Source organism: Cheilinus undulatus, linkage group 6 (assembly GCF_018320785.1).
Source record: "Cheilinus undulatus linkage group 6, ASM1832078v1, whole genome shotgun sequence".
NCBI classification, from domain to species: domain Eukaryota; kingdom Metazoa; phylum Chordata; class Actinopteri; order Labriformes; family Labridae; genus Cheilinus; species Cheilinus undulatus.
The window spans coordinates 29,530,722-29,557,494 of record NC_054870.1 but is presented as its reverse complement, the minus strand read 5'-3'; the positions used below and the strand labels follow the sequence as shown (position 1 = coordinate 29,557,494).

General features: G+C 38.5%; 1 protein-coding gene across 1 annotated transcript; it reads right to left on the bottom strand.

Annotated features, from left to right (window-relative positions):
- wapla (WAPL cohesin release factor a) lies at positions 1–25,787 on the bottom strand. Its single transcript, XM_041789545.1, has 20 exons — positions 25,500–25,787; positions 24,441–24,849; positions 23,541–24,240; positions 20,198–20,505; positions 19,984–20,114; positions 16,300–16,395; positions 15,535–15,696; positions 13,198–13,334; positions 12,022–12,133; positions 11,112–11,342; positions 10,068–10,179; positions 9,794–9,891; positions 9,442–9,518; positions 8,817–8,992; positions 6,926–7,041; positions 6,593–6,817; positions 5,689–5,905; positions 4,104–4,192; positions 3,912–4,007; positions 1–1,785 (listed from the first exon to the last, which is right to left on the bottom strand). Exons 2-20 carry the CDS (start codon positions 24,820–24,822, stop codon positions 1,720–1,722), a joined length of 3,531 nt encoding a protein of 1,176 aa, XP_041645479.1. The 5' UTR covers positions 24,823–24,849; positions 25,500–25,787; the 3' UTR covers positions 1–1,719.
- Between the last annotated feature and the right edge of the window lie 986 nt (positions 25,788–26,773).

Below are 26,773 nucleotides of genomic sequence, written 5' to 3'. Positions count from 1 at the left end.
AAAGTAGCAACTTTTTTTTTCTTTTTCAGATACAACTATTTACATGTAACCAAAGACAATGTCCTTGAAACGGGTACAAACATTTTTTTTTTCACTCTTCCTGCAATTTTTCATCAAATGACAACTCAGAAATATTGTATAAAATAAAAATATCAGCTTCAGGGAGAAAAGTAGTCTAAGCATTTGTCTTAAATGTCCATTAACTGCTATGTACAGGAGTATTTACATTCTAAAATACCATTCAGAGCAGAAATTTTGCAAAGTAATTAACAGTAAACACAGTTGCAGTCATGTTTCACTGCAGCCCTACAAAAACTAGATCAGACTAATCATCTGCTTATACAGGTATGGCTGTCGTTCAAATCAGTGATCGTGAGCAGTACAAGGCGGAGGCATCAGTACAGGTAAATTGACACAAAAAAAGAATAAATTAATGGGAGCTTAATGTACGATGTCCAATACAGACACATTATGAAACCACGGAGGAAAAATGTGACGCTACATGTGGCTGGAAAAACAGACACCAAAGGAAATCTCCAATATCACCACAGATTTTTGAGTTATGATCAAAATTAGCATGGGTTGAAGTCAAAATAATTCAGTCAAATACATGTTTTGTATCCAGCCACTGAGCTGCATCACATGGGGTACAGTTTGATAAAACATGACAAGAAACTGGCTACATACTTTTCATTAACAAAAGGAGAAGAAAGCATTAAATTAAATACATATTTAAAAAAAAAAAAAAACAATTCAAAAGGAAGCACAACTATTATTCTGAAGTAATTCATCACATCTCTTATACCTGTGAGATTTACTGGAATTTTATTCACAAATTTAAATAATTAAACTAAAGTATGACCAAATTCATTACAGATAAAAAGGAAATTCACAATTTATCCTAGCATCTTTAAAATGTCATTATCAGTCAGATAATAGACACCTAGTCAATTTTGCATGTCCCAATTCATTTACAAATAATTCATGATTGATTTAAAAGAAATTTAAAGGAAAAAAAAACACTAAAGACACAAGAAGCCGCCTATGCGACTTGCAAACTCTTAATCAATGGGCACAGTAAAAATATTACAACAAAAAGCTTAAAAAATACTCTCTTTCCCTTAACATTCAAGCTGACTGCTAACATATGTAAGCATTCAAAATCATTCCACACAACATAGAGATGTCATTCTATCATCCATGAAGATGATTGTTTTTATACTAATCGATGATTTCACCCTTGGTTTTAGTGTGGATGATCAGATATTAAAATGTAATGATCCGTAAAATCTGATTCAAGAGGTTCGCTCTCTTGCCAAGTGAGTGAGGCCGGACTCTGTCTCAGTTTCTTGTTAGCATCAAACCTTCAGGAAGACCTCGAATTCATCATCATATCTGGCATTCCGCAAATTATTTTAGTTTAGCTTGATTTCCCAGTTACCTGAGGATGAATCTTGATCTGACTCTGAATGTGGCGAGAGTTGATTGGAATCTGCATATCCGTGTGTGAGCAGGGCTTTGGTTCAGGCTGTGCTCCAGAGAGTGAAAGATGCCTCTATTGGTGAGAATCCAGAGTGATCACAGCGTTGGGTGATCTGGTGAAGCTATGGGAATGCTGCTCAGCCTCTGATGACCTCCTGTCAGTCAGGGGGCTCGGACTTCAGAGTAGCCTGGGATCCCTTTAATGTGCAGAGTGTGTGTCGGCTGTCTGGCTGCCTCTTAACAGTGCTCCAGGTAGTCGATGACCCGCGAGATAGACTTCTGTCCTGTGGTGCCCATGGCACACTGTGTGACGAGACAGAAAGAGAGAAACAAGAGTGTGAGAGTGCAAACATGGACTTCTATTGTGCAGCAGAAACAGTGTTGACTTTTTAAGCTTCTGTTCACGATATTTTTGAAACAGATGGTTCCAGTCTGCAGCTCTGACAGGATGAGTCACATTTAAAGTAGCAGCAAATTGCACATCTGTGTCTCTGCACTTCAATATTAATGCTTGAATTATTTCTAAACAATCATTTATATCAGTGCCTGAATTATGCTGATTGGATACAGCTGAGTCATACTTAATTGATAACAATTTATTGATCACTGTACAGTGGTTTGTTTAAGCTGAGTGCCGCTTAAGGCTGTGCGAGCGATTAGAAACTGGCTAATAAGCTGCTGAGAGGTATTTCAAATGAGTGACAATCTCCTAGCCTCTTTATATATTAGCATTCACAGACATTAGTATTCTACACTCTTTGTGTTAATGAAGTAAACAGAAATAAAAGCCTCCATTTCTCTGAGATTATAGTATTTACTCAGTAAGAAGCTGAATGACTGTGCAGAAAAGGATGCAAGCACTGCAACAAGATGCGGCCTGGTACAGAATCCCTGTCTGCAAATTGTGTATTTGATCCAGGACTCATCAGTGCATTAAATAACGTTAATGCTCAACAGATCCAATTAAAAGATCTTTGCGTTATTTGAACGCAGTTAGCCTGGAGCTGAAGTTTGCATCATCACTTTAGACCTTTAAAAAAATAACACTTCTGATGATTAAGTCTAAGTAAAACATGCTATCTGCACATTTTTTTTACAAATGATTCCACTTTATCCATAATCTTCTTGATGCGCGAAGTATAGGTCCATCTACGGCAGTATACGCACCAGACAAACTCTGTATATTGCAGTGTTTCCCCTACTATTCATTAGGGGGCCAAACTGCCTTCCCAAAGAGACTGCCACCACTCCAAATGAAAGGCACTGAACACACAATTTCCTGAATATATGTGATTTACTCATTTTGTTTCAACAGAGAATGAGCATAGTGCTCCCCAACGAAGAAGAGACTTTGAAGTAGAAACAATGGGTGTTTCCTCTTCTGGTGAACAAAACAATGCTTATTAAGGGGCAGCTAGTTAACGCCACTGACTGAGAACTTTGTCTCATCAGCTCTAGACGGATAGTTCAGTTGTCCCCTGCCATGCCGGTCAAACCAAGTAGAACCAAGCCGCTCAGTTTAATGGAAAAGCCCAATAGGATTAAGGGTGGTGGAGCAACCGTGGCTCAGTAGGTAGAGTCGTCGCAACTAGAAGGTTTTGGGTTCAATCCTCAGCTCCTGCAGGCAAGACACTTGACCCCAATTTGCTCCTACTGCTACAGACTACAAGCTTTAGTCCATTTACTATTTAAGGTAGCTCTTTAATCAGGGATCACAAATAAATTATGCCACACTACAAGACTGTAATTGGCATAATCTGGCTCAAAGTTTAGAAATCAGCTGCGATATTGCAGTCAGGCTAAATCTGGCTGAATTGGTGTAGTCTGAGCCATATTTCAGGTAGCTTTATTACCCAAAAAATGAAAATAAACCAAGTTTTTCTTGATATCAAATGAACTTTTGTGTTCTACAGGAGCTTAAACCATCATTAGCGCATTTTAAATTCTCTGTAGTAAAGAAAAATGGCTGTCAAATTCAGTACAAGAATCTACTGTTGTGGCTGATGTGGACAGAACGGAAGAGTGAACTGGTGCCTTATCCCTTCCCCCTCTCAGCACAGTCCATGATGTTCCAAAATCATTTTTTCCCCCATCTCCACGCTAGATGCACCTCAGCTGAAACTTTTGTGTTCAGTTACTCTTCAGAGGTTCTCTTGCACAGCACTTAAGCTTCTTTCTCCACCTCTGTACTCTTAGAAATCTTCTGTAGCATCAGTTCAACAGAAACAATACTTAGCATTACTGTGTACTTGTATATAGCAGATAAAAAAAAACAAACAAACTGAAAATTAACTTGAAAAGGATTATTCATTTCTGGCACTCATCAATACATTGTTACTCTGGATTTCAATTCACATGTCAAGATTTATCTTATCATAGTGACAGCAGCATGGTGAGAAATGCAAACCGCAAAAATGTCTCATACTCACAGTGAGGTTCATGAAACTCAAGAACTTCTTCAGCATTTCTGTCATGATGGAGAAATCCCCTTTAGGTAGATGCTCTCTCACAGTAGTCACATTTATCTGAGAAGGACAGAAAGGTGTATGAGCAACGATATGATACTTTTGAGTGGGAAAAATAATCTGCAGTCCTATCGTGTGTGAATCCGATATCCTCACCTGGCTGCCCTGGCAGAGGCAGCCCAGCAGCAGCGCAGTGTAGGAGGCAACAATACTGTCCTCCATATGCTTGCCTGCATGCTGCAGAGCTATAACAAACAGGGGAGAAGGAAGAAAAAAGAATTAAGATACAATCACACACACTGCCTCTTTTAGGAGGACAGGATTGCAGACTCTAAAACTGGGAATTGCTGAATAGAATCTGATTTAAAATCTCCTGAGAAAGATTTCTTCTGGAGCTGTGATTCAACGCTCAGTTACCCACAAAGCTGCACAGTGGCTAAAACATTCACTAATAGTGCCAATAAGTCCCAACTGTCTCCTTGTGCTTAGTGGAGGCCACACTTAGAGAAGCAATAAAGCAAAGAACTGATTTTTCCATTTCTGAACAAAATTAAGAAAGTTATGCCTGCACTGCTTTATTGTGAAATCAATACTTCAAGACTGATACAGTTGAGTACAAAAAAGCATAAACTCATCATTAAGACAGGGAAAACAAGCAAAGAGTTCGATTTTCAAGAACTTCTCACTTGCTTACTGTTCCTAGGTGATGCAATTTGTCTCATGGAACAACTGTTCCCCTTGGTAGCAACCTATCACTTTGTTTAAATTGCCCTGGTTTTTTTTAATATTTGCTTTTATTTTTAAGAAATTTCACAACAAAACATAAAAAACAAAGTAAACGAGTTGTGTCCTGGCTAAGGATGCAACAATTAGTCAGAGAAGAGAACAATTTCATGATTATCACAATTATTTAGCATTTCCAAAATGTTATGTATTAAATCACATGCAAAAAATAGTCCACAATCCAGTATAAAATAGCAAAAAGTCTCTGTCTCCTTTTGAATTGGAGCCATTCCTTGTACAAAAGCTAGTTGGCTTATTGCTTCCAGTATTTTTATTACCATATTTTCCGGACTATAAGTCACACTTTTTTCCATAGTTTGGCTGGTCCTGCGACTTTTAGCCAGGTTTGACTTATATATCAAAATATAAATAATTTAACATGTTTTTTAATGTTAATTCATACTGACAGCTGCTGCTCCTCGTTAAATGTGCAACATTGATCTTGCGAGACAGTTTTCATGTTGGCAAAAATTCTTGTTTCGATCTCCCGATCTTGTGCCCGATCTCAATGGCACAAGATCTGGTCACACCCCTAGTATTTTGTCTTGCTGCCTGAAAATGTCTCTGTAATAAAACGTGACTCCTTGCTGTGACAAAAGGCCACAGACCATGAACCAGGTACACTATCACCCAAATGCCCTCCATTCATGTTGTGCAGGACTTCAGAAAAATATCGTGCAGCTGCACTTTGGCAACCCCAGCTACTTAGAGGAGGTACTATCAAAGTATACTCTGCAATAGAAAATGAAGATCACTGGTACTAAACACCAGGCCAAGTTGAACCTTAATATACATCTCCTCTGTCTCTTAAAGCAAAAGTGTTTCTTTGCCCAATTGATGGGTTCCATCAAAACAGAACTGCAACTTTACCCACATTTATCCTCACTGTTTTTAACCAAAGCTAAAAACAGTTTCTTTTTAAACCCACACAAAAACAACTTCAAACACTCATGTCTACCTTTATTGAGGTCCAACTCTTCATCCTCCTCCTCTTTCTTCTCGCTCTCTTTATTCTCAGTTTGGCCGTCTTTAGTTTCGGCTGCCACCCACTGGATCTCTCCTGACGTCTCCTGCCACTCGCCACTTTGGTCCAACGCTGGCTTAGGCGCCTCGCTGATCAGGTCGTCAGTCTTCGCTTCAGCCAGGATAGCAGCACGTTCCCTCTCTAGGAAGAGCTAGAATTTAGAGAGAGAGAAAAAAACATTAGTAAGCTACCAACACAAGATGTTAATAATTCAAAGGGAATAAAGGAGTAACAGTTGTACAGCAAGGTCGTTGAAAGTGAAAGGTGATTTAAAAGTTAATCATCAATTTGCCCTCAGAGGTTCCTTAAGCTTTCACAAAACTTTGCGCTAATGAGTCAGGTGGGCAAGGATTTCATAAAGAGTAGTATTAATAATGAAGACCAACATCAATAATGACAGATTTAGCTTCAAACTCCAATCCACAAGTGACTGTGCATTGATTTAAACTTGCCTATTACTTAAATATGCATCCTCAGACCTGTGCGATTAGTTAAAATGCACCGCAGGTTACACCTCAGGGTTGTGTGATAGGGTATGTGGCACAGAGGGAGAATTCTAAATGATGATACAGCATAACAGCATCATCCATATTAATCAGTGTACCAGAGTGATGTTTCAACTATCACCCTGAGAAAACAGGTGAAACACTGCTTCACCTGTTCATAAAACACAAAGGGCTCTTTGAACGGAAAAAACCCACATTGATTTTTTTTTTCTTCACGACTGCTCACAAAGTTACTTCAAAAGAAATCAGAGTAAAATCCCACATGACTAAAAAAAAAGGATCCCAAAATAAAAGCTTAAGTATTTTAAAATGAGTCATGACACAGTGCCTACCTTCACCAGAGCAGCCAAAGCACCGGTGGATTTAGGCTCGTCAGTCACATCTCCCTGAGTCTCTGCTGTGCTTGGAGGTGCTGCTGCTGTGTCTGCTTGTGTCGAGTCAGCCGGCTGCATAAGGCTGTCTTCCAAGCAAGCGTCGTCAACGCTGAACTCCATGTCCACCAGACAGTGGCGGTTCCTGGAGCTGTATTCCACAAGGTTAATTAGCAGCCCGAGACCCTGGAATACACAGCAGAATACACAAATAAGACACAGGTAGTTAGGGTACCACATGCCCATGTTAAATTTGAACAATTTTAACAACTGATTTGTTCCAGAGCACCCTACCAGTACTCGGACATCGAAGCGCTGCTCCTGTGGGAGGTAACGTGGGACTCGAAGGACACAGTTCAAAGCTGTTACTATTAGCTGTTCCTGCTCGCCAGTTTTTGTGCTCCCCCACTCTGCAAACAAACATGACATCGTTATTCACCTTTTCTGAAACGTCAACATTTCCACCTAATTTCCTGCTAAGTAGGGGCGGGCCAAATATTAATATGGCAAAATATTATTAACCAAACTTGTCTTACAAATTATAAAATGTTGAATGTTCTGTCTGTTATTAGACATGGCTGTCATTGCTAATTACCCATGGATCTCTGATAATTTTATGAATTACCCCATGATGTCAATGTTTGGTGTGGTGCATTCAAACGGGATGTACTCGAATTTACCAGCACTGCGTGGCTGCAAGTTCATACAGAAAAAGCAATGTCATGCCCATCGCATTCTGCAGGTGACATTGTCTTCATGTGTCCTATACATGAGGTAAGCAGTTTTACAATAGACATCATGCACTGGAGTGTTTTTTCTATATAGTAGTTTTTGAAATGTTTTTAGATCAGTAGCAAGCTATTTATGACCAAAGAAGTAATGATAAATCTCCCCTAACTCCCAAACAGAGAAGAGGGAATAAAGTGACTGAGCATCCCTTCCATTAATGTTTCAGAGAAGCGAGACATTTCATGTTGAATATAGACCTCTCCTGCCACGTTTTAACAGTTTGTATGAAGTTTATGTTATTCAGTACTCTAATAATTTGAGAGTGTTACACATCCACCAAAGCTCTAAAGAGGTAGGATGAGGTGTAAGGAAGTGAAGTAGAAAAACTTTGTTTATTAAGAGAGCACTGGTGCATGCGCACTGCTTTGGTAACTAGTGTTCAAATACATAAGTAACGTATAGACATTTCTTAACATAAGCCTAAATCTACCAGAAAAGCACTATTAGTAACTTGTATGTGTTAAAACTTTTCCAATCCGCTATGCAGCCTCTTTTTTTCTGATCAAAAAATAATAAGGAGCAGCTAAAGCCACCAGAGCATAAAAAAACACAAATACTACCCTAAAATCGTAAGGACGCCACTGTGCAAGGGGTTACTCTGACCTGTGGACCTCTGTTTGTCCTGAGATATGCAATTTGTCTGTGAATTTTTACTCCACAAATTACATACATGGTCGATTCACAATGGCTTAAAAACAGACGTCCTGGGCGCTTATCACAAATTATCAGAGGTCCCTAGATAATACTAGTCCTGTGTGAATAGGGCTCTAATTATTGTTGTTGTTGTTGCCCTGTTGTTTGTCTCTGTCTTGCTTTCTGCATCTTCCTTCATCCCCTCACAGCCCCAACACAACTGTGGCAGATGGCTGCTCAACATGAGTGTGGCCCTGCTCAAGGTTTCCAGCTGGTAAAAGAAAGTTTTACAATGCTGCTGTACCTCTGCTAAAGGTTAGTTAGTGTTGTGCTTATAGTCCAACACTGGATCTTTATAAATATTACAACAAAGAGGGCAGTTTAGACCTGTCCTCTTTTTGTAAAGTGTCTTGAGATGACATTTGTAATGATTTAGTGCTTTGGTGACTGAATATGCAACATGTACAGTTAAAGCTCAATGTCCTGAACTTTTTCTACTTTCTGCTGTCCTGAACTTTTTCTTGTGAATTAATCTGGAAGAATAACTGATCATGTTTCATGTGTTGAATCCTGTTGCATTTTACCCTATCCTAACTTACCCTGCCATTTCCACAAAACTAATGTCTGTAAAGTCAAACTCATAAAATGTACTTGCATTTACTTTAAAATAACTGAAACAGTAAGCTATGATGCCAATTGTTGCTGGACAGATTAAAATAAAAAACACAGAACAAAGACAGCATAATGTTGTAAATAAGAATACCATTATCATGAGTGAGGTTTAGAAGCACGCCAATAACAGCCCTCATGCAGTCCTCTACTGCCTTGCCCACGTTGCTGAAGCTGCAGTGGGGTAATGCCGAACCCGACACTGACAGAGAGCTGTTGTTTAATGCCCTGCTGTACCGCTGGATCATATCCTCGCAGTACCGTAAAGCCCTGAAGAGAGAAACATAAACATGTGAGAAAACTTAAGCAAAATCAAACAGCAGTACAGAGGAGTGAGGCAAAGAGAGAGAAGGATTGATGTGAGCATTAGAATAAAGAGATTTTAAATAGCATTAACCATCAACACGTTCTGGACTGGTAACTCATGTTCAGCAAGCCAGACACATTAATCCATGCTTAATCCACAGTTTAGTAATCTGTACTGGCTCCAGTGCTGATTTTTATGCCTGTCAGGATGTTAATTGTGTTGTCTGTTATTCTAAGGTCAATGGTTTATTGATTATTCATCTGAGGTGTTGATACAAAATGTATTAATTAGGGGCCATGAAAATAAAGTAACTATGATATCCTTTTATTTATAGTACTGACGGTGCTGCAGTAAGTGTTGAAGTGTGTCTCTGTCTAGTCAATAATAGCTCCAAGCTGTATGTGTTGCTTACCTGGCAGAGGAGACGATGAGTTGTGAGTCCTTGTAGGCGATCAAGTAACCCTGGTTTTCTGGGTTCTGCACTGTCACCTGTTGGCAGAAAATGAAAGCGAAATAAAATCAATAGAGAGGAAAAGATTGTCGAGAAGATCAAGAAGTAGTAAAAAGAAGAGAAAATGAGGGCTTAGACCTAACACTTTTGATCACTGACATTTCAAATTTGATGGTTCATGAGTGGCATTCGGTGTTTTAAACAAAAGAAAAGTTTCATCAAATTCTCAGCTCTCTGAGGTGAACTACTTTTGTCCTTTAGTTTCACTATGTCATGACTTTGAAAGATCCTAACTCCACAGAGCAGTACTTACACTTTCAAGCACTCTCAGGCACCTCTCAGCCCCCCATAAAGCCGCCACTAGATTCTCCTTGTCGTCCTCTTGGCTCAGGTTCTGCACACACTCTTTAACTGTGGTAAAGGCATCAAAAACACACTATTGATTACTACACTTCCAAGATGGCTAAATGAAAGTAAACAACTGTGACACTTGAACTTGGCAAATAAGATCTTTGCAACTATACATAGAAATAGTCTTGCAAACCGCCTACTTATTACTACCTATTGACTGCATCCCACACACCTACCTTTGTCTACAATGTGGTCCAAACCTCCCAGCAACCTCAGTTCTTCTTTGAACCAATCCCCTGCTCTCTTAGAGGTTAAAGAAAGCAGTGTCTCCATGGCTAGGTGGCCAGTCTACAACAGAAAAAGACATGTATAATCTGCACATTTCTTATGTTATCATGGTGATTCATGGTTTTTTAAGAGCCATAAATGTACTATAATCTAGCTCTACGTATAAAAATGGACTAATGAGGAATTTAAGAATCTTAATGATTTTAACAATAAAGGGCCTGCGTAAAGGGGGATATATCATGAAAAGAAAACCCGTTTTAATACCTTTGCGAATATTTGGGCATATAAATTACAAACCAACCCACAAAATGTAAACTAACAAGCCAACCCTTCTTTTTGATCTTGCCCACCTGAAACTGAAAACAAAATCTGATTTTTTTTTTTTTTTTTTTTTGGGGGGGGGGGGCAGGATTTTGTGCATTTATTTGATAGATGAGGACAGTGGATAGAGTCAGAAACAGGGATGAGAGTGGGGGAGAGACATGCAGTAAAGGGCCTCAAGCCGGATACAAACCCAGGCCGTCCACGTACAAGGGGCATGCCTTAATCACTCAGCCACCTGCGCCCCACAAAATCTGATTCTCAGTTAAGGATCCGTGCACACAGTGACATCACAAAGTTGTACCTGCACCTTTTTACCCCATATAACATCCCAACGTTTTTGAAATAGGGATATGACAGCATATGTTTTTCAAGGATCACAATCAGTTGAATCTGTAATTCTGCATGTAATTATACTTTAAGAAAAGAAAAAGAAGGAAAAGATGTTTAGTTAAAGTTTGAAAGTTGAAACAGTAGAGAACAGAATAAAAGAGAGCATGGAACAATGTGTGCTCAATTTAACAAAGATTTACCAAAGTTTTCTACGTATAATGAATCTTATATTTTAAATGATTTTTTTTTCCAAAGAAGAAGAAAAAAAGGAAGAAAACCTCCCCAGAGAAAGTGTTTAGGTGCTTTATTCTGGGGTACAACATGTTTAGACTACCCACCGTGATGTTCTCCAGGTCGAGGTGTTTGTTGTGCACCGTCTCACACAGCTTCCTGATCTTCTCTTTGACCTTTTCCACCTCCTTCGCAGTGAGCTGATCCTGGTGGGCAGAGTAGTCCTGGTCTAGCTCTAGCAACTTGATCATGAGCTCCAAGCAGGCCCTATCCAAATCCATATTAAGACGGTCTCTGCTCAGAATGTACATCAGGGCTGCCGTGCAAAGCGCAAGGTTCTGATGGAACAAAAAAGATTAGGTTTTATGGTGAAGTGTGGGTGGTGTTGTGAATACAGAGGTAAAGCAATGTGGGAAACAGGTTGACCAGTTTGGACCAGTGGGAAAACTGACACCTATATACATTTTCTGCAGCATTCCTCAAGCTGATTCACATGGCTTGGAGGATAACCAAATGGCTTTAACGCCGCTGCACTAAATAGAAAGTTCTCACTGTAAATGCAGCATGACAGAAAAAGTAACTCTTCAAGGATGACTGAAACTTGACCAGTACCTCCAGGCTTTTGCTTGAATATGATTACTAATAGAAGACTTTACTTCAGTGGCCGCCGACATGAAGAGGTCAAACATTATCTTCATTTGTAAATATTACAGCAGTGTTGAGCAAGATGCAACAGGACTTCTCACCCAGTTCAAATCAAAATGAAACATTAGTGCTTTTACAGAGTTCTACAGCACACACAGAAAAATCACACTGCCTTTTCTTTCTGCCAAAGACTTCATAACACACAATTAAGCAAGAAAATGTAAGAATGTCAACTGATGTAATAAAGCTAATGGTCAACATTTCCATCTCCTTATCCAACAAACAACAGTGACTACTTACAGGTGGCAAACACAAAAGCATTTGCCAAAATTTGTCCCTGGAGTTTTAAAGGGATCAAAGAATCTAACTTACTGGGTGTTGTGGAGCATCACTGAGCATTTTGAAGACCTGCGCCACTTTCCCTCTTGCTCGCAGGTGCATCCTGAAACTGGGCATGGCACACCGTGTTGCCAGGCTGATTATACTGCAGAAGGTGAAGAGAGAGAGACGAAAAGAAAACATACGCTGGGTCAAACATTTCATATCAATAAAATCAGTTTTGTGCAAAAGGCTAAGATGAATGAGATAGAAAAGTGGTTCTGCCTTCTCCCATATCTGCATCAATATTTGTGATTTCTATCTCCAGCATGTTGTGCTTTGTATTTTTTTCTCTTTCATTTTAAAAACTCTGGTTTTTCAAGTGAAAACAAAAAGAATAACAAAAAAAAGAAGTCTAGACTCTAAAAAACTTTTCTGAAGTCAAGGTTGTCTCTCCTGAGTGGATTCAATTTTCACAACAGAATGACTTTATGCTCTGTCTGACTACAGAAAAACAGGCTTTATCTTGTGAATCACGCCAAGAAAATGGTAAAAATAGTGAGATGAATAAACAAAAACATAGTAGAGAAGAGAGGAAAGCGTGCTTAGTCTTTTTTTTCGTAATAAATGGAAAATAACCAGAGAAGGCACTGATTCTTCATCTCTAAGTTTCAGTCATCTTTGCTGTTAATAAGTTGAAAAAATCCTCCTTTAAATACATTCTGAATGAACAAAAAAATAAAATAAACACATAGAAAGAAGCAGGGCCAATTCATACAACCCAAGTACAGCGTCATTCTTAGGGAAATGTTGAATTTATGGGAGAGCAAACCTATTAAAGTGGTGCCACCAGCCTGATCTTTGTCATGTTGTATCCCAGCACCTTTTATGCATCAAAGCGGCCACTTGCAATACACAATAAATGGGAAAAAGGGGTATCAAAAGAGCAAATTATACACCAGATTTTATGGTAATTAAGGCTTGTTTCATAAATGTCAAAGCTTTGATAAACTCGAGCAGCTGTTCCTCATTCCACTTATTAACAGACTATTTCAGATGACTTTAACAAACTGAAGGTGACGGCTGCTTTTTTCATTCAATCAACTCAGGAAGGAACCTGGTCAAATCAACAATCAACACGCCACTAGACAGAAAATCTGTCAGGGCAGACTTAGTGCTCCCCTGCAAAATGTCATTAAACCACTGCACTAAGTCTGTCATTTCACTCACCTAAGGCATCTTGTGTTGAGTGGCTGACTGCTCTTCAGCCCCGTCTCCAAGTACTCAAAATCATCTGTGAACTCCTGATTTTCTCCGAACTCCACCACATCGTTGAAGTGCTTCACATGTTGCACCACTGTGTACAGCTGGCAGAAGGGGGGGGGGGGGGTAATTTCAGTTAATTGGGAAGCTGTGCATCTGTCCAGGGACACAATCAGGTCACACAAACACAGCCAGAGAGCTGCAGTCATTGTTCACATTTCCCCTATATTGGTTCCATTAGCAGCCATAGCTGACTGTGCTAATACCCTCCATCAATAAAAGCCCAGCATGGGGAGTTTGGGTCTGAGCAGCCGTTGACTCGGTGTGTTTACCAGTATCAAAAGTCGTGCTGTGTGCGCTCTCAGCATGCCACAAGAGGGTTAAAGATAACACCAGCATGTAGAAACAGCTTTGCAAGAGATGTTTTACCTCAAGAGCTCTGTGGCTTATAGGCTGATCAGGGCCAAAAGTCTCATTTGTAAAGGACAAAAGCTGTATGGGAGTTTAATTCAACAGCAACCGTACATTTTGCTCCTTCTAATTCACACTAGGATTCATGCGAACAGACTAACAAATGACACAAGCAGGCATTTAGTAGGGGTGGGCGATATGGGAATAAAATCATATCACTATTTTTTTTATGGCCAGATGACGATCGCGATTTTTTCATTAAATTTCTAAGACAAATTTGCAAATTTGTGACCAGAAAAAAACAACCTTTTCTCCGATTTTTCTGTATTTCTTCTGCACCATCCTGTTGGCCAATGCATTATATGTTTATGTGTGTATATATGTGTGTGTGTGTGTATATATATATATATATATATATATATATATATATATATATATATATATATATATATATATATATATATATATATATATATATATATTTATGTATTTATTTATTTTTTTATATATTTATTTTTTTATATATATATATTTATTTATATAAATATATATATATATATATGTATATATATATATATATATATGTGTGTATATATATATATATATATATTTATTTAGGTCTTATCCCACAATATATTAAAGTTCCAAACATTTATTTTCCTGCATTCTGATCTATTCTGTCTTCCGGAACCAATTTCTAAATTTTCGGCACCGCTTTAGAATTATAATGCATGTCTTTGTCTGTGTTTTAAAATCTACTTTACTGTTTATTTAGCACATTTTGACACTTTGATTTGCATTTTAAAGTATATGGTCTTTAAAAAGAATCCCTGCAGCTGAAGCTTCAAACAAGTAGCCTGTTCATACAGTATGCAATTTAACATCACATTTACTTCAGCCTTGTCTACAGACTGACAAATAAAGAAAATATAAATATGACACAAATTTGAAGAATTTTTGAGACATGTGGTCATGCAGTTAAGTAGTGACTGTATGTCATTTTAACGCAATTTTGATTTTTATCCAAAAAAGGTTGTGTATATGTTGATTTACTACTCTGAATAAGGCTGTGATGAGCAGTGACATAAACGTGTCACCCTGGCACCTGTCTGCTGCTTACAATGAAGGAGAGAAGAGTAGGAAATGCAGGATTACATGCTGCAGCAGTGTGAATGTAGGCCAAAGAAATGCATGTAACTCAAAGATTTTACTGTCTAAAACTTTTTAAAAAATGATCCATGTCTGGACCGCGTGGACATCACCGCCTCCCTCCATAAAAAGACGCTGATGTTATAACGTTTCACCCGTGACTGCGTTATCCTGACATTTACTTGCCAGGTGGAAAGGTTTGTCAGTAACTCAGAAAATAATAATTGAAAGCAAAACAATGTCGGCTGTAACAGTTACATAGGCTGCCTGCCTCAGACACACTTTACTCCGCTGACCGCGGTATGTTTCATCTCTCTTCCCTGAACCTCGGCAGACCGGAGGACGCTGTCTGTAGAGCTCATCAAAAAACGTTGATAAGCTTCGTGCAGATTATGAAAATAAGTATTTTTTTGCACACTAATGGTTCAGAAAACCAAGACGAAGCTTCGTATAAGAGTTAGAAATCGTCATGAGAACTAAATCTTAGGTTTCACTTCTACTTTTAGCATGAGGCTCCGCTGCATCAGGGAGCAGAAGGGGAGGGGGGAGGGAGCAAAGAGCGAGAAGTAGTAGAGCCGATCCAACGATAAAACAGATTAAGCAGATCGCCAGTACATTCTATTTCTTCACAATCTGAGATCATCTAATCACGCACCCCTAGCATTTAGCTGCAAAAGACAGAGCGTCCTCTCCCCTTCTAACATAGAAGGTGTCTAAAAACATCTCAGTTTGCTCCAGACTCACCTCTTTGTGCTCCTTTCTGCATTTGAGAGCCGTGACAATATCCTGGTTGGGTCGCGTGGGGATGGTCTCAGACTTTATGACTTTAGGCGGCGGTGGAGGGGCTTTGAACACGCCGTCATCTTTATGGGAGTTGCTGTCTTTGCTGCTGCTCGATAAAATGGCCTAGGGAAGACAAACGGCGGAGAAACACGGCTCATACCGGAGTTACAAAATCTGTCTAATGACATGTCTGTGAGAATTACCACAGTTGGATAGTCTGTTATGCACACAAGTTTTTAATAAGTGTTGTTAACAGATGTCAGGAGGCATTGCAAGGTTAAAAAACAACAACAAGGAAATCCCAGTTGTCAGACTCTGATTTGTTTGTCCGAACAAACATACATTTCCATGGGGGGGATTTAACACAGAATGTACAAGTAGACTCAGGTTCACTTGTCAGAGAAAATAACTCTGTTTATAGAGAGAGACTAATTAGAGCAATTCAACTAAACTGTTTACTACTTAGACACCAATAAACAAAATCCTGAAATGTGTACAGAAGAGAATGGGGTATTCTGTAAACAAATACGACAAGCTAACAGGACTGCCTTTAAAAAACCCTGTACGGTTATTTGTTTAGTATGTGAATGAAATGAATGCAATTAAGTCAAATGAGGACTTCCAACATTTATGTTTAGAGCACCCTTTTGTCATTTTTTGTGCCTTAAAATGATACTAATAATTTCTGACAAAATATTACAGACCAAAAAGAGAGCAATGTCTTACCGGAGCAGTTTGAGATCGAGAAAGTGGAGGTACAGGTACCTCTTCAGGCTCAGGTTGGTTCCAGTGGCGAGCGTTGTACACAGCTTTAGCAGGGGACTAAATGAAGAAGATGTGTTAGTAGGCTTTACGGAGACATAACTTCACATCTGATATGATGTTAACGCCCTATGTGCAGTCTTTGATTCATATATAAAGTCATCAATGCAAAAATCAACCAAAGCTCACACAACCAACAGCATCACAGCCTCTACATTAAACAACATCACAGAGAGCAAAATAATTTCCATTCCCTATTCAAGTTCACTGGGCAAGTTATTTTTGTGAATTAAAACAACTTGCCACATAAATACTGCAAACTGCAATCATGAAGATAGACTGAGACAACAGCAGCCTCTGTGGGAAGCAAAACAGACCCCAAGCAGCTCAAAACATTTCCTCAGAATGATACATCGCACATTTAAATTTTATATTACAAAGACAAACTGCAGTTTGCTGATGTTGTAAAAACAGTAAACACAAGATTATGAAGACAGAGCACAAATAACCCAAAGACACAGCAAAACATAAGCTAAAAAGTAGTGCAAAGAATACTACAGTAAAGCTTTTGTGATGAATATGAGAACGAGCACTTTAAAGCTGGATATATACAAAAGCAAAGGGTTCAAATGAGGACCACTAAAAAGTCAAAGGAGGCAACATAGTAGCTGAAATGAGCAGCTGATCCAGTCATAAAAGCATGGTTACTGACCTAGAGGATAATTATTTATGAACAAGGCATTAACTGTTCTAACAATATATACAGTTACTTCCCTCAGCAATTCTTCGGATACAAAATATATATCTAATATGTAATAAATGGTTCTTTTTAAAATCCTATTGGTGAAAGGTGTTCAATATAGTGAGTCCTCAGTATTGACTTGGAATTAATTTGGTACCCAATAAATTGTTGTTCCCTGCGAAATGAATAAGCTTGATTCATTTACACATGTTTAAATTTACATTCAGTACAATGTAAAAATTTATCTATTCACTCATACAGTTAAAAACAACATTCTTTAAAAATAGAAAGGTTTTTATGTGTGTGGATGTGTGTAGGGAGGGTGCCTTCCTCAGAGAGATTTTGAGCAATAAGACTTTATTTCTCACACTGAAGTATACATATTTTTATGCTCCAATTTGTCATGAAATTAAATAATAAATTTCCTGTACTTTGTGACTGGATGCAAAATTTCACATCTTAAGGTCTTTGCATACCAAATGTGATTTTTTTTTTTTTGGTGCAAATAATTCACACAAAATATTAATTTTTCAAACCTGTAGCAAGTCAATGCAAGCTTCCACACTAGCAACATAATTTCACAGGTTACCTGTAATCTTTGTGCTGTGGAGAGAATCAACTCCTCTCCCAGTGAATCTCAAATGTGCTTTTAATATTATTATTGATAATATTTAACAAAGAATGAATGGAAAGTCAGTCCCCCTCTGAGCAAACTTGGCTGGCATGGTTAACAAAACAGCGTAAATGTGCCTTTACACACGTTCAGGGAGAGAGAGCATATATGACAGTTCAATCAGAGGACAGGAAAAAATATAACAGACTTTTGTAATGCAAATGTTTTTTAGAATGTGCATAATTTATTTGCAAAATCAAATTGCTCCTCCAAAATACACCTCTGAACTATTCGCATTTTTATGCAGTTTATTCTAGTCACCCTTCATGTGTAAAGGCCTTTAGAAAAAAACAGAACTCTGTTATTAACATGGTGGTGTAATGATGCTTACGCCAGGTGTGCTTTTTCATTACAGAAATATGATTAATACTGTGAAAATGATTCCCTTTTTTTAATTCCTGCAAACAGTTTTTGTTTGTGACGTGGTCAAATACAAAGACAGGACTTCAACACAATCCCCTGACCTGTAGAACACATATTAGATGTAAACCATGTCCTGTTAAATCCTGACTGTATGATTATGAACTCTGACCTCTTTGTTTCTCTCTGCTTCAACAACTGTGACTTTAAAAGGTTTTATACTTTGCTTCTATTTATTTTCAATTTGTTTTAAGTGATAATGCTCTAGGATACCAAGGCCTTTTAAAAACACACTGTGGAAACACACGAGGGTATTTAATTTTCAACAGATAACAATTTGATGCATCATCTGACAATGCTCGCACCGCTGTCTCACATGAATGACTCCTGCCACCTACACACACACCAAGTTGTATCAGATTTGCATAGTAACAGCTCCTTCTTGCAGTCTCTTTACTCTCTGTGAAAAACTTTTTAAAACTTTTGTTTACAGCATTGCTCTGCTACCCTTTCGGTATAACGACACATTCCCCAAATGCTGTCCACAGAAAACGTGTTCTTCACGAAAAAAAACTGCAAGACGTTGACGAGAGGTTGTACAAAATCTAACCGCTTTAACCCAAGACTGTTGTTCAAATTGCACCGCTCCGTGTGCAAAAACAATCTTCAAGGCACATGCTCTTCTTGCAGACACATGCATATCCCTGTATAGGAGAGATGAGGTGCATCTCTGGGATCTATAGACAGAGGGTTTACAGCTTTAAGATCTTAATGCAAAAAAGATGCATGGCGGGTACCTTTCAGTATCACTGCACACATTCACTAATGCAACTTAACACAAATAAAAGGTAAAAATTTCTGAGTCGTACTACCTATTCTGAATTAAATCTTGTACTTTGATGTCAATATTACTCTTTATTATTCTTAACTTTTGCAGTGGTTCTATTTCCTTTCTGTTTCTTTCAACCTATGCACTTGTCCATTGGAGAAATTAGGATAGTCTCTCAATTTCTCATTGGGCTCAGTAACATTTAAAAAAAATGTTAATACTAAATATTAATGCATTTATCAATCTGATTTACATATCTTTTCCTCAGACATTATCCCAAAGAGTTTAAAACCATGGCTTAGGAATTCTTAATCATTAAATTCAGAATTTTATCAAATAATTTATTCAGGAGACGTTGATTAAAGTGAGTTATAAATGACACATCCTGCTTATCCTCTTCTCTGTTTAGAGCTGCACATGCTCAGTAATTATCAGGAACAATGCATGCTACAGCTCACTGAGCAGCAAGCTACTACCCCTCAGTCCTCTTGTATTAAGACTCAAAAGCTGATGTCTAGGCCAGCCAGTAGTTGGTCGTGGGGTTGGCCAGAGGGTTTCTAAGCTTCACTTAAGTTACTCCTTTTTTCAAATGAATAATCAGCCTCTCAGTTTTGAGCGCCAGCAGATAAATAGTTAGATCAGCACACTAGTAGATTGGTTCTGCATGGATTTAGCCTCTACAGACTTCTCAGCAGTCTTAATTTTGACCTTGACCCTGTAGCAGAGAAGAAAAAATAGGGTGCATGATACTGAGTGCATGCCTCAAGTCTGCATCTGTACTTCTGACTAGCAACAAAGGATAAGATTACAACCACATGAATTAAGGTTTCACTCCATCTGCCTCCTTGTTCTCATTCTCTCTTTTATCTTTGCCTATTTTTAGATAGACTGGGTACATTGTTATGTAAGCTTTAATAGAGATGGACAAATAGTAAAGGGTTTTGAACAAAAGGGTTTGTAATGAAGGCATATTAGTTGGTACAGCAACCTTTGAGTGAAAGCAGGTTTACAAACACGCAGACACATTTCAGTATGGTGTATTACCTTTTTGGGTCCACTGAAGATCTTTTTGAGACCACTGCCACTGTCCTTGGATTTGTCTCCTGGTTTCCCTGAGCGTCCTTTTTGTCCATCAGTGCCACCAGGACTGGAGTCATCAGAGAAATCGAAGGCATCTAGAGAAGAAAATTGTAGCTGGTTATTTTAAGTACTTTAAAAAGATGGTTTAATCTCTCAAGTTTAAGGAAAAGCTTCCTACCTGTGTTGCTGCTGGCCTGGCTATCCTGAGAGTCGCTGGTATGAGGGCTGTCCACACCAGAGCTCAGCATTGCTAAGGCAGCAGCAGCTTTCTTTGCCTTCTTCTCTTTGGCCTGAGAGCTCTCGTCATCGCTGTCACTCTCACTCAGATCGTCAAAGCCGAAGTACTTGATCTTGTAACTGCTCTTGCCTGCCATGCCTCCATCAGCACCCTCCTCAGTTGACTGGTCCTCTTTGTCCTCAAAACCAAAAAACTCTAGCTTGGTCTCAGTCTTGGTCTTCTTAGTCTTTGTCTGGGTGGGTCTGAACCTGAAAAAAACAGAGGTTTTTTTTTGTTTTGTTTGCATCACTGATTTTCTTTCTTTTTAGTAGAGGATGTTAGAATAATGATGAAATTTGAGCAAGAGAAGGCAAACAAAAGAAACTCAGTGGAGCTTAATGAATCAAGATCTGGGATTTGTAAAACTTAAAATAGTACTCTCTTTTCTAAATGCAAAGTCTACATTGAGATGATCAAGACTCATTTTATAAAAATAACGTATCTTGGACTGTTTTCCTTTCACTTGTTATTGTTTGCAATGATACTGGTGTACCCAACATACATTTACTTTAAGCCTCTGTTATATCCTTTCCAATCCTGCTGTTTACTTTTGACTTATGTCTCTGCTATAGGATTTTGTCACAAATCAGCTTTAAAATTATGTGTTAGACTCCTCTAAAGTATGAACTTAAAGCAACTGTAAATCAGTCAACAAATGTCCTTTATTATCAGCAAATACATACTGATCTCCAGAACACATTCAATTCAAACTGTTATCATGCAAAAATGTAGACTGAGTGGCAATGCAAAAGAGAGAAAACATAGTTTTAGCAACCTGGTGTGATGCACACTTGAATACTACTTTCACTCGAGATTGCATGCTGATGCAATATCTCATATATTAACTTCAATGAAAGACTTTAAGACATAATAAAGTTACAAAGCCCTTTACCTCTTTCACACTGTCTATTTTGCTCTTTAGCATCTTAAAGAAACATGTCCTTTTATCTAGTCATCATAGTAATATCAATGAAGAAGACTCAAAGCACTGCTCTAATTAAGAGTCCAGATAAGCATACAAATTAGTATGACACAAAAGTGAAAACTGTTATTTGTAATTGGTCCTTCTATTATGTATCAAGTTTGTCAAATTTTCATACCTTCCAATACCATGCAATATGAAATGATACAATTCCTATTTTACCCGTCTGGTATATCTTGTGTCATATCTTTAATTAAAGGGCACACTATCCAAGGCCTCATTTATGCTCTATGTCTGACAAATTTATCTTCATTACACCCAGACTTGAACATTGCAATACCATCCTTTATTTTATATCTTCTAAGGTCCTCTATAACCTCAAATACATTCAGAGCTCTGCAGCTCTGCTCCTCACTCTTTAAGCCCTTAACCAACACCCCCCACTCTCCTCTCACCTCACTGACCTACTACACCATCACACTCCTACCCGTAACCTCTGTTCTTTTAACACCAATTTCCTTTCTCTGCACATAAGGACCAACCATTGAACCTGGGGGGACAGAGCCCTCTCTATAGCTGCCCCCTTCTCACTAGAACTACAAACACAAGGGCAAGACTGCACCAATTAATCCAGATTCAAATCCCTGCTCAAGACTAGGAGTTACAAAATCTCCCATCTAACCACAAATTAGATTAAATCGCAACATAGCCCGCTGCAATTTTCAAATCACAGACAATACAATATTTTTTTTAACCTAAAATTTGTCAAAATACCAGTTTGATATGTTTTTTTGAAGCAGAGATTTTATGCTCAACACAATTTGCAGTTGCAAGTTTCTCTATATTTATTTATATATTTTTTACAAAAGTCCTGCTTTTCTTTTTTATGTCCATGTTTTTAATTCTTGTTTTGAATAAGAAAAAGAAATGATCATCCCCTTCAAAATAGCAATTAATATTAAATTTGATATACAAGTCAAAATTGCATTTAGATTTCTTAAAAAATGTTTAATTTTAAGTTTAATCTATCTAATACTGTGCTAGCAAAAATAAAGAATAATTTATAGCTTGTTTTTGTTGAACGGCACATAAGATAAGGAACCTAGAAATAATCACATAAAAAAATTGCAATTAGATTATTTCTGCAAATTAATTAATATTTTTGAGTAACAGCAAACATTGTTGTTACCTTGTTAGGACACTTGCTAACTACAACAGCCAGTCAGAGATCAGACAGGAACTGACAGTTGGTTGGACAACAATGAGGGAGAAGTGGTGGATTGTGTGAGAAATGGCCCTCTAATGGATACATTTTAAGTCCATTCCAACATAAAAGACGCAAAAATGTGAGTGGTGAAGATTATTTTGATAAAAACACTATTATCTTTTTTTATACAAGGAAAGGAAGCATAAATGAGCACTGAAAGCAAAAACTTATTCACAATCTAGGCAGTGTGTTTGCATTTTTTTTTTGGTAGTTAGAAACAAAAATTACCCAATGTTGGAGGTCTAGGACTTAAATTGCCAAGGTACCATGACAGATGTCAATTAGGGCCGTCAAATGATAAACATTTTCAATCACAATTACTCTTCGAATTTCTGTAGTTAATTTTGATTAGCTGTATTCTTTTATCATATTTTAAAATTCCACTATTTTTCATGTAAAACATCTTGAGCCATTTTAATTTTTTTCTTTCATCTTCAACTAAGGATAATTAACTTCCTGTTTGGATACAGTCCCACTCAAATAGGTAGAGCAAAGATTATTACTTAGCCACAGAAAAAGAAACTTGTTATTGATTGAAAAGGAAACACAGGAACATTCAAAAGGTAAATGTTTGAGAACATAACAAGTGCTGATGAATTTTGACTTGTCTATTGACCTCTGTGACTACTTTTTAAGTGAAATAAGACCTAAGGGAGTAAAGGTGGACTTATTTGAAATCACTGCATGAGGACATTGCAGTGGCTTAAACTTAGGCATCCAATTAATTGTGATTAAAAACTTTTAATGCACTAATTGAAAATTATGACTAATGTAATTGATCTCGACAGTCCTAATTTTGTTTGACATTTGCTGGAATAACTTCAAAGTGTAAAATTCTGGTATCATGAGAACGTCAGTATGTTTAGCGCTATGACATGCCACATAACTCATCAAAGTTGGAAATACACCCAATATATTTCTTCTCAAAGCCACAGTAAATGTTACACTAACATTTTCCACTTAACTTATTCCAAAAAAATTTAATCCCAAAGAGATGGCAATTGAATGAAGTAAGAGAAAACGTTTTAGTACTATGCACCACACCGAAGGCTTACCTGGTAGGTTTTGGTGGTGGCACGTCTGTCTTCTTCTTCATCTGGCCTGCTTCTCCAAGGTCAGCAGGGACAGCCGGAGCAACCAGTTCATCAATACTCCTCTCTATTGAATCCTGGATGGTGACATTGCACACAGAGAGACAGGAAGGATGCAGTACCGTGTAGTCCCGTACTCTCCCACCACCCCTGCCTGCAGGCTTGGCTGCTGGTTTAGCATTGGCAGCAGTACAACTTGCACCACCAGAAAGGACACTGTTTGGTTTCTCCTGGGCACTCGTCATTCCTGCAAGCTCATTGCTGTTGCTTTCAGCCGATCCAGAAGATTTGTTCAACCTGTCGGGCCGCTGGTACTTTTTGCAGTTTGAGGCCCTTAGAGTAAACGGGGAGGGGGGAATGTTGTCCACTGGTTCTGGTGGAGGCTCTTGCTCAGCACTTTTTGTTTCCTCTGATGGCAGTCCGTCATATGAGGAAGACATTTGGCAGTCTCTGCTACCACCTGGTGCATCAGTGGCCAGTTTTAGGGTAGTGTCTATATTAGGATAGGAGGAAATGGGCTGCTGTGATGCTGAGAAGTTGTGATCATTGGAAGGGACTGTATTTGACAAAGAAGCCATGCATGCAGGTTTTTGGTTGCTATCTGATGTACTTTTGTACCAGGGCTGGTTATTTTTAACAACCGTCACATCAGCTGTGTGCTTGCCTGAGAATGAAATAGAAAATTACAGATTGTCAAATGGAACATCCTTAACAACATGGCTCACAGACAATATGAATTACATGTATGGATAAATAAATAATGAAATGCAAAGTTAGCCATTGGCGCTAATTCAAATTGTGATTTTAGACAAACAAATGGGTAAAATAAATGAATTACACATTAAATACATATTGATAACTCACTTGTTAACATGGCTGCTGAGCTTGCAGATCCCTGTGAAGAAGTAACAACTGTTACACCAGCCTGGACAGCTGCCTTCTTTGCCACAGCCCCTGCAGTGACTTCAGGCTGCTGCACACAGGGAGAGGTCTCAGTCTTGGCCTCTTCATCACTATCAAATCCAAAAGGATCATCTTCACTGTCACTGTCCTCAAGCCTTGGCCTCTTGGGAAGCTCAGACACATCAGGCTTTAACAGGGGCCTTTTGGCCCCCAACTGGGCCTTGTAGGTGGTCTCTCCCCACTTGGTGGTCAGCGTGGGCTTTTTATTGGAGAAGACCTCTTCAAACTTCGAGTTGGCCTCCCCTCCCTTGCGATTGTATGTTTTACCGAATCTGGATGTCATGATGGATTCTCTTCTGTTACATATTCCCTGTGAAAAGAAGCAGATAGTTCTCAACATACCACACACGTATAAAATAAAGCAGAACATATGTCATGCAGATAGTTTAGCTGTAGTGTGAACGACGAGGAACGGTTAGGTTACATATGACGCAGCAAAAACGATGACCCGATTCCTCTAAAAGCTGCTGGAAATTAACTTGGGTTAATTAACTTGGTGTTTGCTCTAAAGGCACATCTCCAATAGTAGTTCAAAGCTAAAGATAACAGCACGGTTAGCTTGCTTGCTCATGGTACTAAAATTCTGAATAACATTGTCGGTCAAACGCAATCAATATAATAGGAATAGAATCTGAACTGTATGACTTTCAGTATAATTTAGGATGAATTGCACAACCTGAAATATGCTGGCATGAAAGTTCACTAAACTACGTCGGTTTAGCCCAGATAGGCCTGCTCCTGCTTGCAAAGTTAGTGTAAAGTTAGCAAGTAGCCGTTAGCTGAAACACTGCTAAAGTAAGCTAATGTTAGTCCCATGTTTACATTTCATACCAGGCTGCATTAATTATTGGACTTTTAACATTTAAATCTCATACAGTAATTCAACGACTAGTGTTGACTATGAAGAGGGTGGATTAACAATCATACTGAGCGCCAAAGACCAGAAGAACAAACTGTTACCTTTCAACTCTGGCGACTAGCTAAACGTCCGCTTGTTTGTTAGCCAGCCGGCTAGGCCTGATCTCCCAGTCGCGCACAAATCAAGCGGGTAAAGTCCTTTAAGCGCGACAGAATCGGCTCCAGAAACACATCTTCAACCCGAATACACATCCAGAATAATTCTCACTTCAAAGAAAACGCGACTGAAAGGCTCTCGTTACTACTGCAGTGTAAATACAGCGTATAATCCGGACTTTTTGCATTCTGTAGTGCTACTGGCGGCCATTAAAATATCCCCTCCCTCCTCGTTCTTTGCCAAGACCCCTATGTAGTCTGCTGCGAGAGTGGAAACAGCCAATCAATCGCGAGAAGGTTTTCTCGTGCCTTCAGCTCATGTCAGCAAGCGGGGCGCTGATTGGTTTAAAACTTACACATAATAAATGCCAGGGGGCGCTGGAGGACTGCGTTAGTGCATTTGATTTGACGACAGTTCACTTTGTGTTTAGATTACATTAAACAGCAGATTACCTACACTAAATGTATGGATAACACCACAAACGTGAAAAATATTGTAATAGGACTGAGCAAGCGTAACATACTTACAATTTCTGATTAAATGTAACATTTTAATCTTACTAAATGTAAAACATTCTCGAATAATTTGACATTCACACTATGACACGACCGTTTTGAGGGAACATTTTCTCAAATCTATTTGTAGTTCAAAACAGTTTCTAACAAAGCTCAGCTCAAATTGAAAAAAGTAACAGGCAGGCCTAACCAAAGGTGGCTTCTTTTAATACAGAAATGCCATTTTTTATATTTGATTATGCACTTTTTGTGGAATATAGTAGCCTACATTTACTTATGCTTATGCTTATGCTTATGCCTATGCTGTTTTGTGAAATGGTTAATCCTAATTAAATGATTAGTTCAAAACCACACTCTAAAAATTGTATTTCATTGTTTGTTGAGATAATGTAAAATTGAATCTAATCGAGCTTTGTGCTTTAGTGGCAGAAGTGTACTTTTGCGTGCTATTTCAACTTGAAATTGCAGATTGTTCCTTCGTAGTAGAACTATGAGCTCAGGTGAAGTACACCAGGGTTACCTGGGTGTTTGCTCAATCTGCAGGGTTTTCCCAGAATGCCTTTTGGCATTAGACAGTTGCATAATGAGTGAAGTTTCTGACTCAGAGAAGTCTCACCTGTAGGGACCAACTTAACCACTGTATGGTTGTTGTAGCCTACTTAACACAGGAGGTACATATTTTTGATCAAATGCACCCTGCTGTC

Excerpts from the sequence above, each read along its gene's own strand:
- wapla (XM_041789545.1), bottom strand. The coding sequence starts at position 24,822 with ATGACATCCAGATTCGGTAAAACATACAATCGCAAGGGAGGGGAGGCC. Across the intron at positions 8,993-9,441 it reads CTCATCGTCTCCTCTGCCAG|GGCTTTACGGTACTGCGAGG; the intron begins GTAAGCAACACA and ends TTCTCTCTTCAG. Across the intron at positions 4,008-4,103 it reads GCCTCTGCCAGGGCAGCCAG|ATAAATGTGACTACTGTGAG; the intron begins GTGAGGATATCG and ends TGTCCTTCTCAG.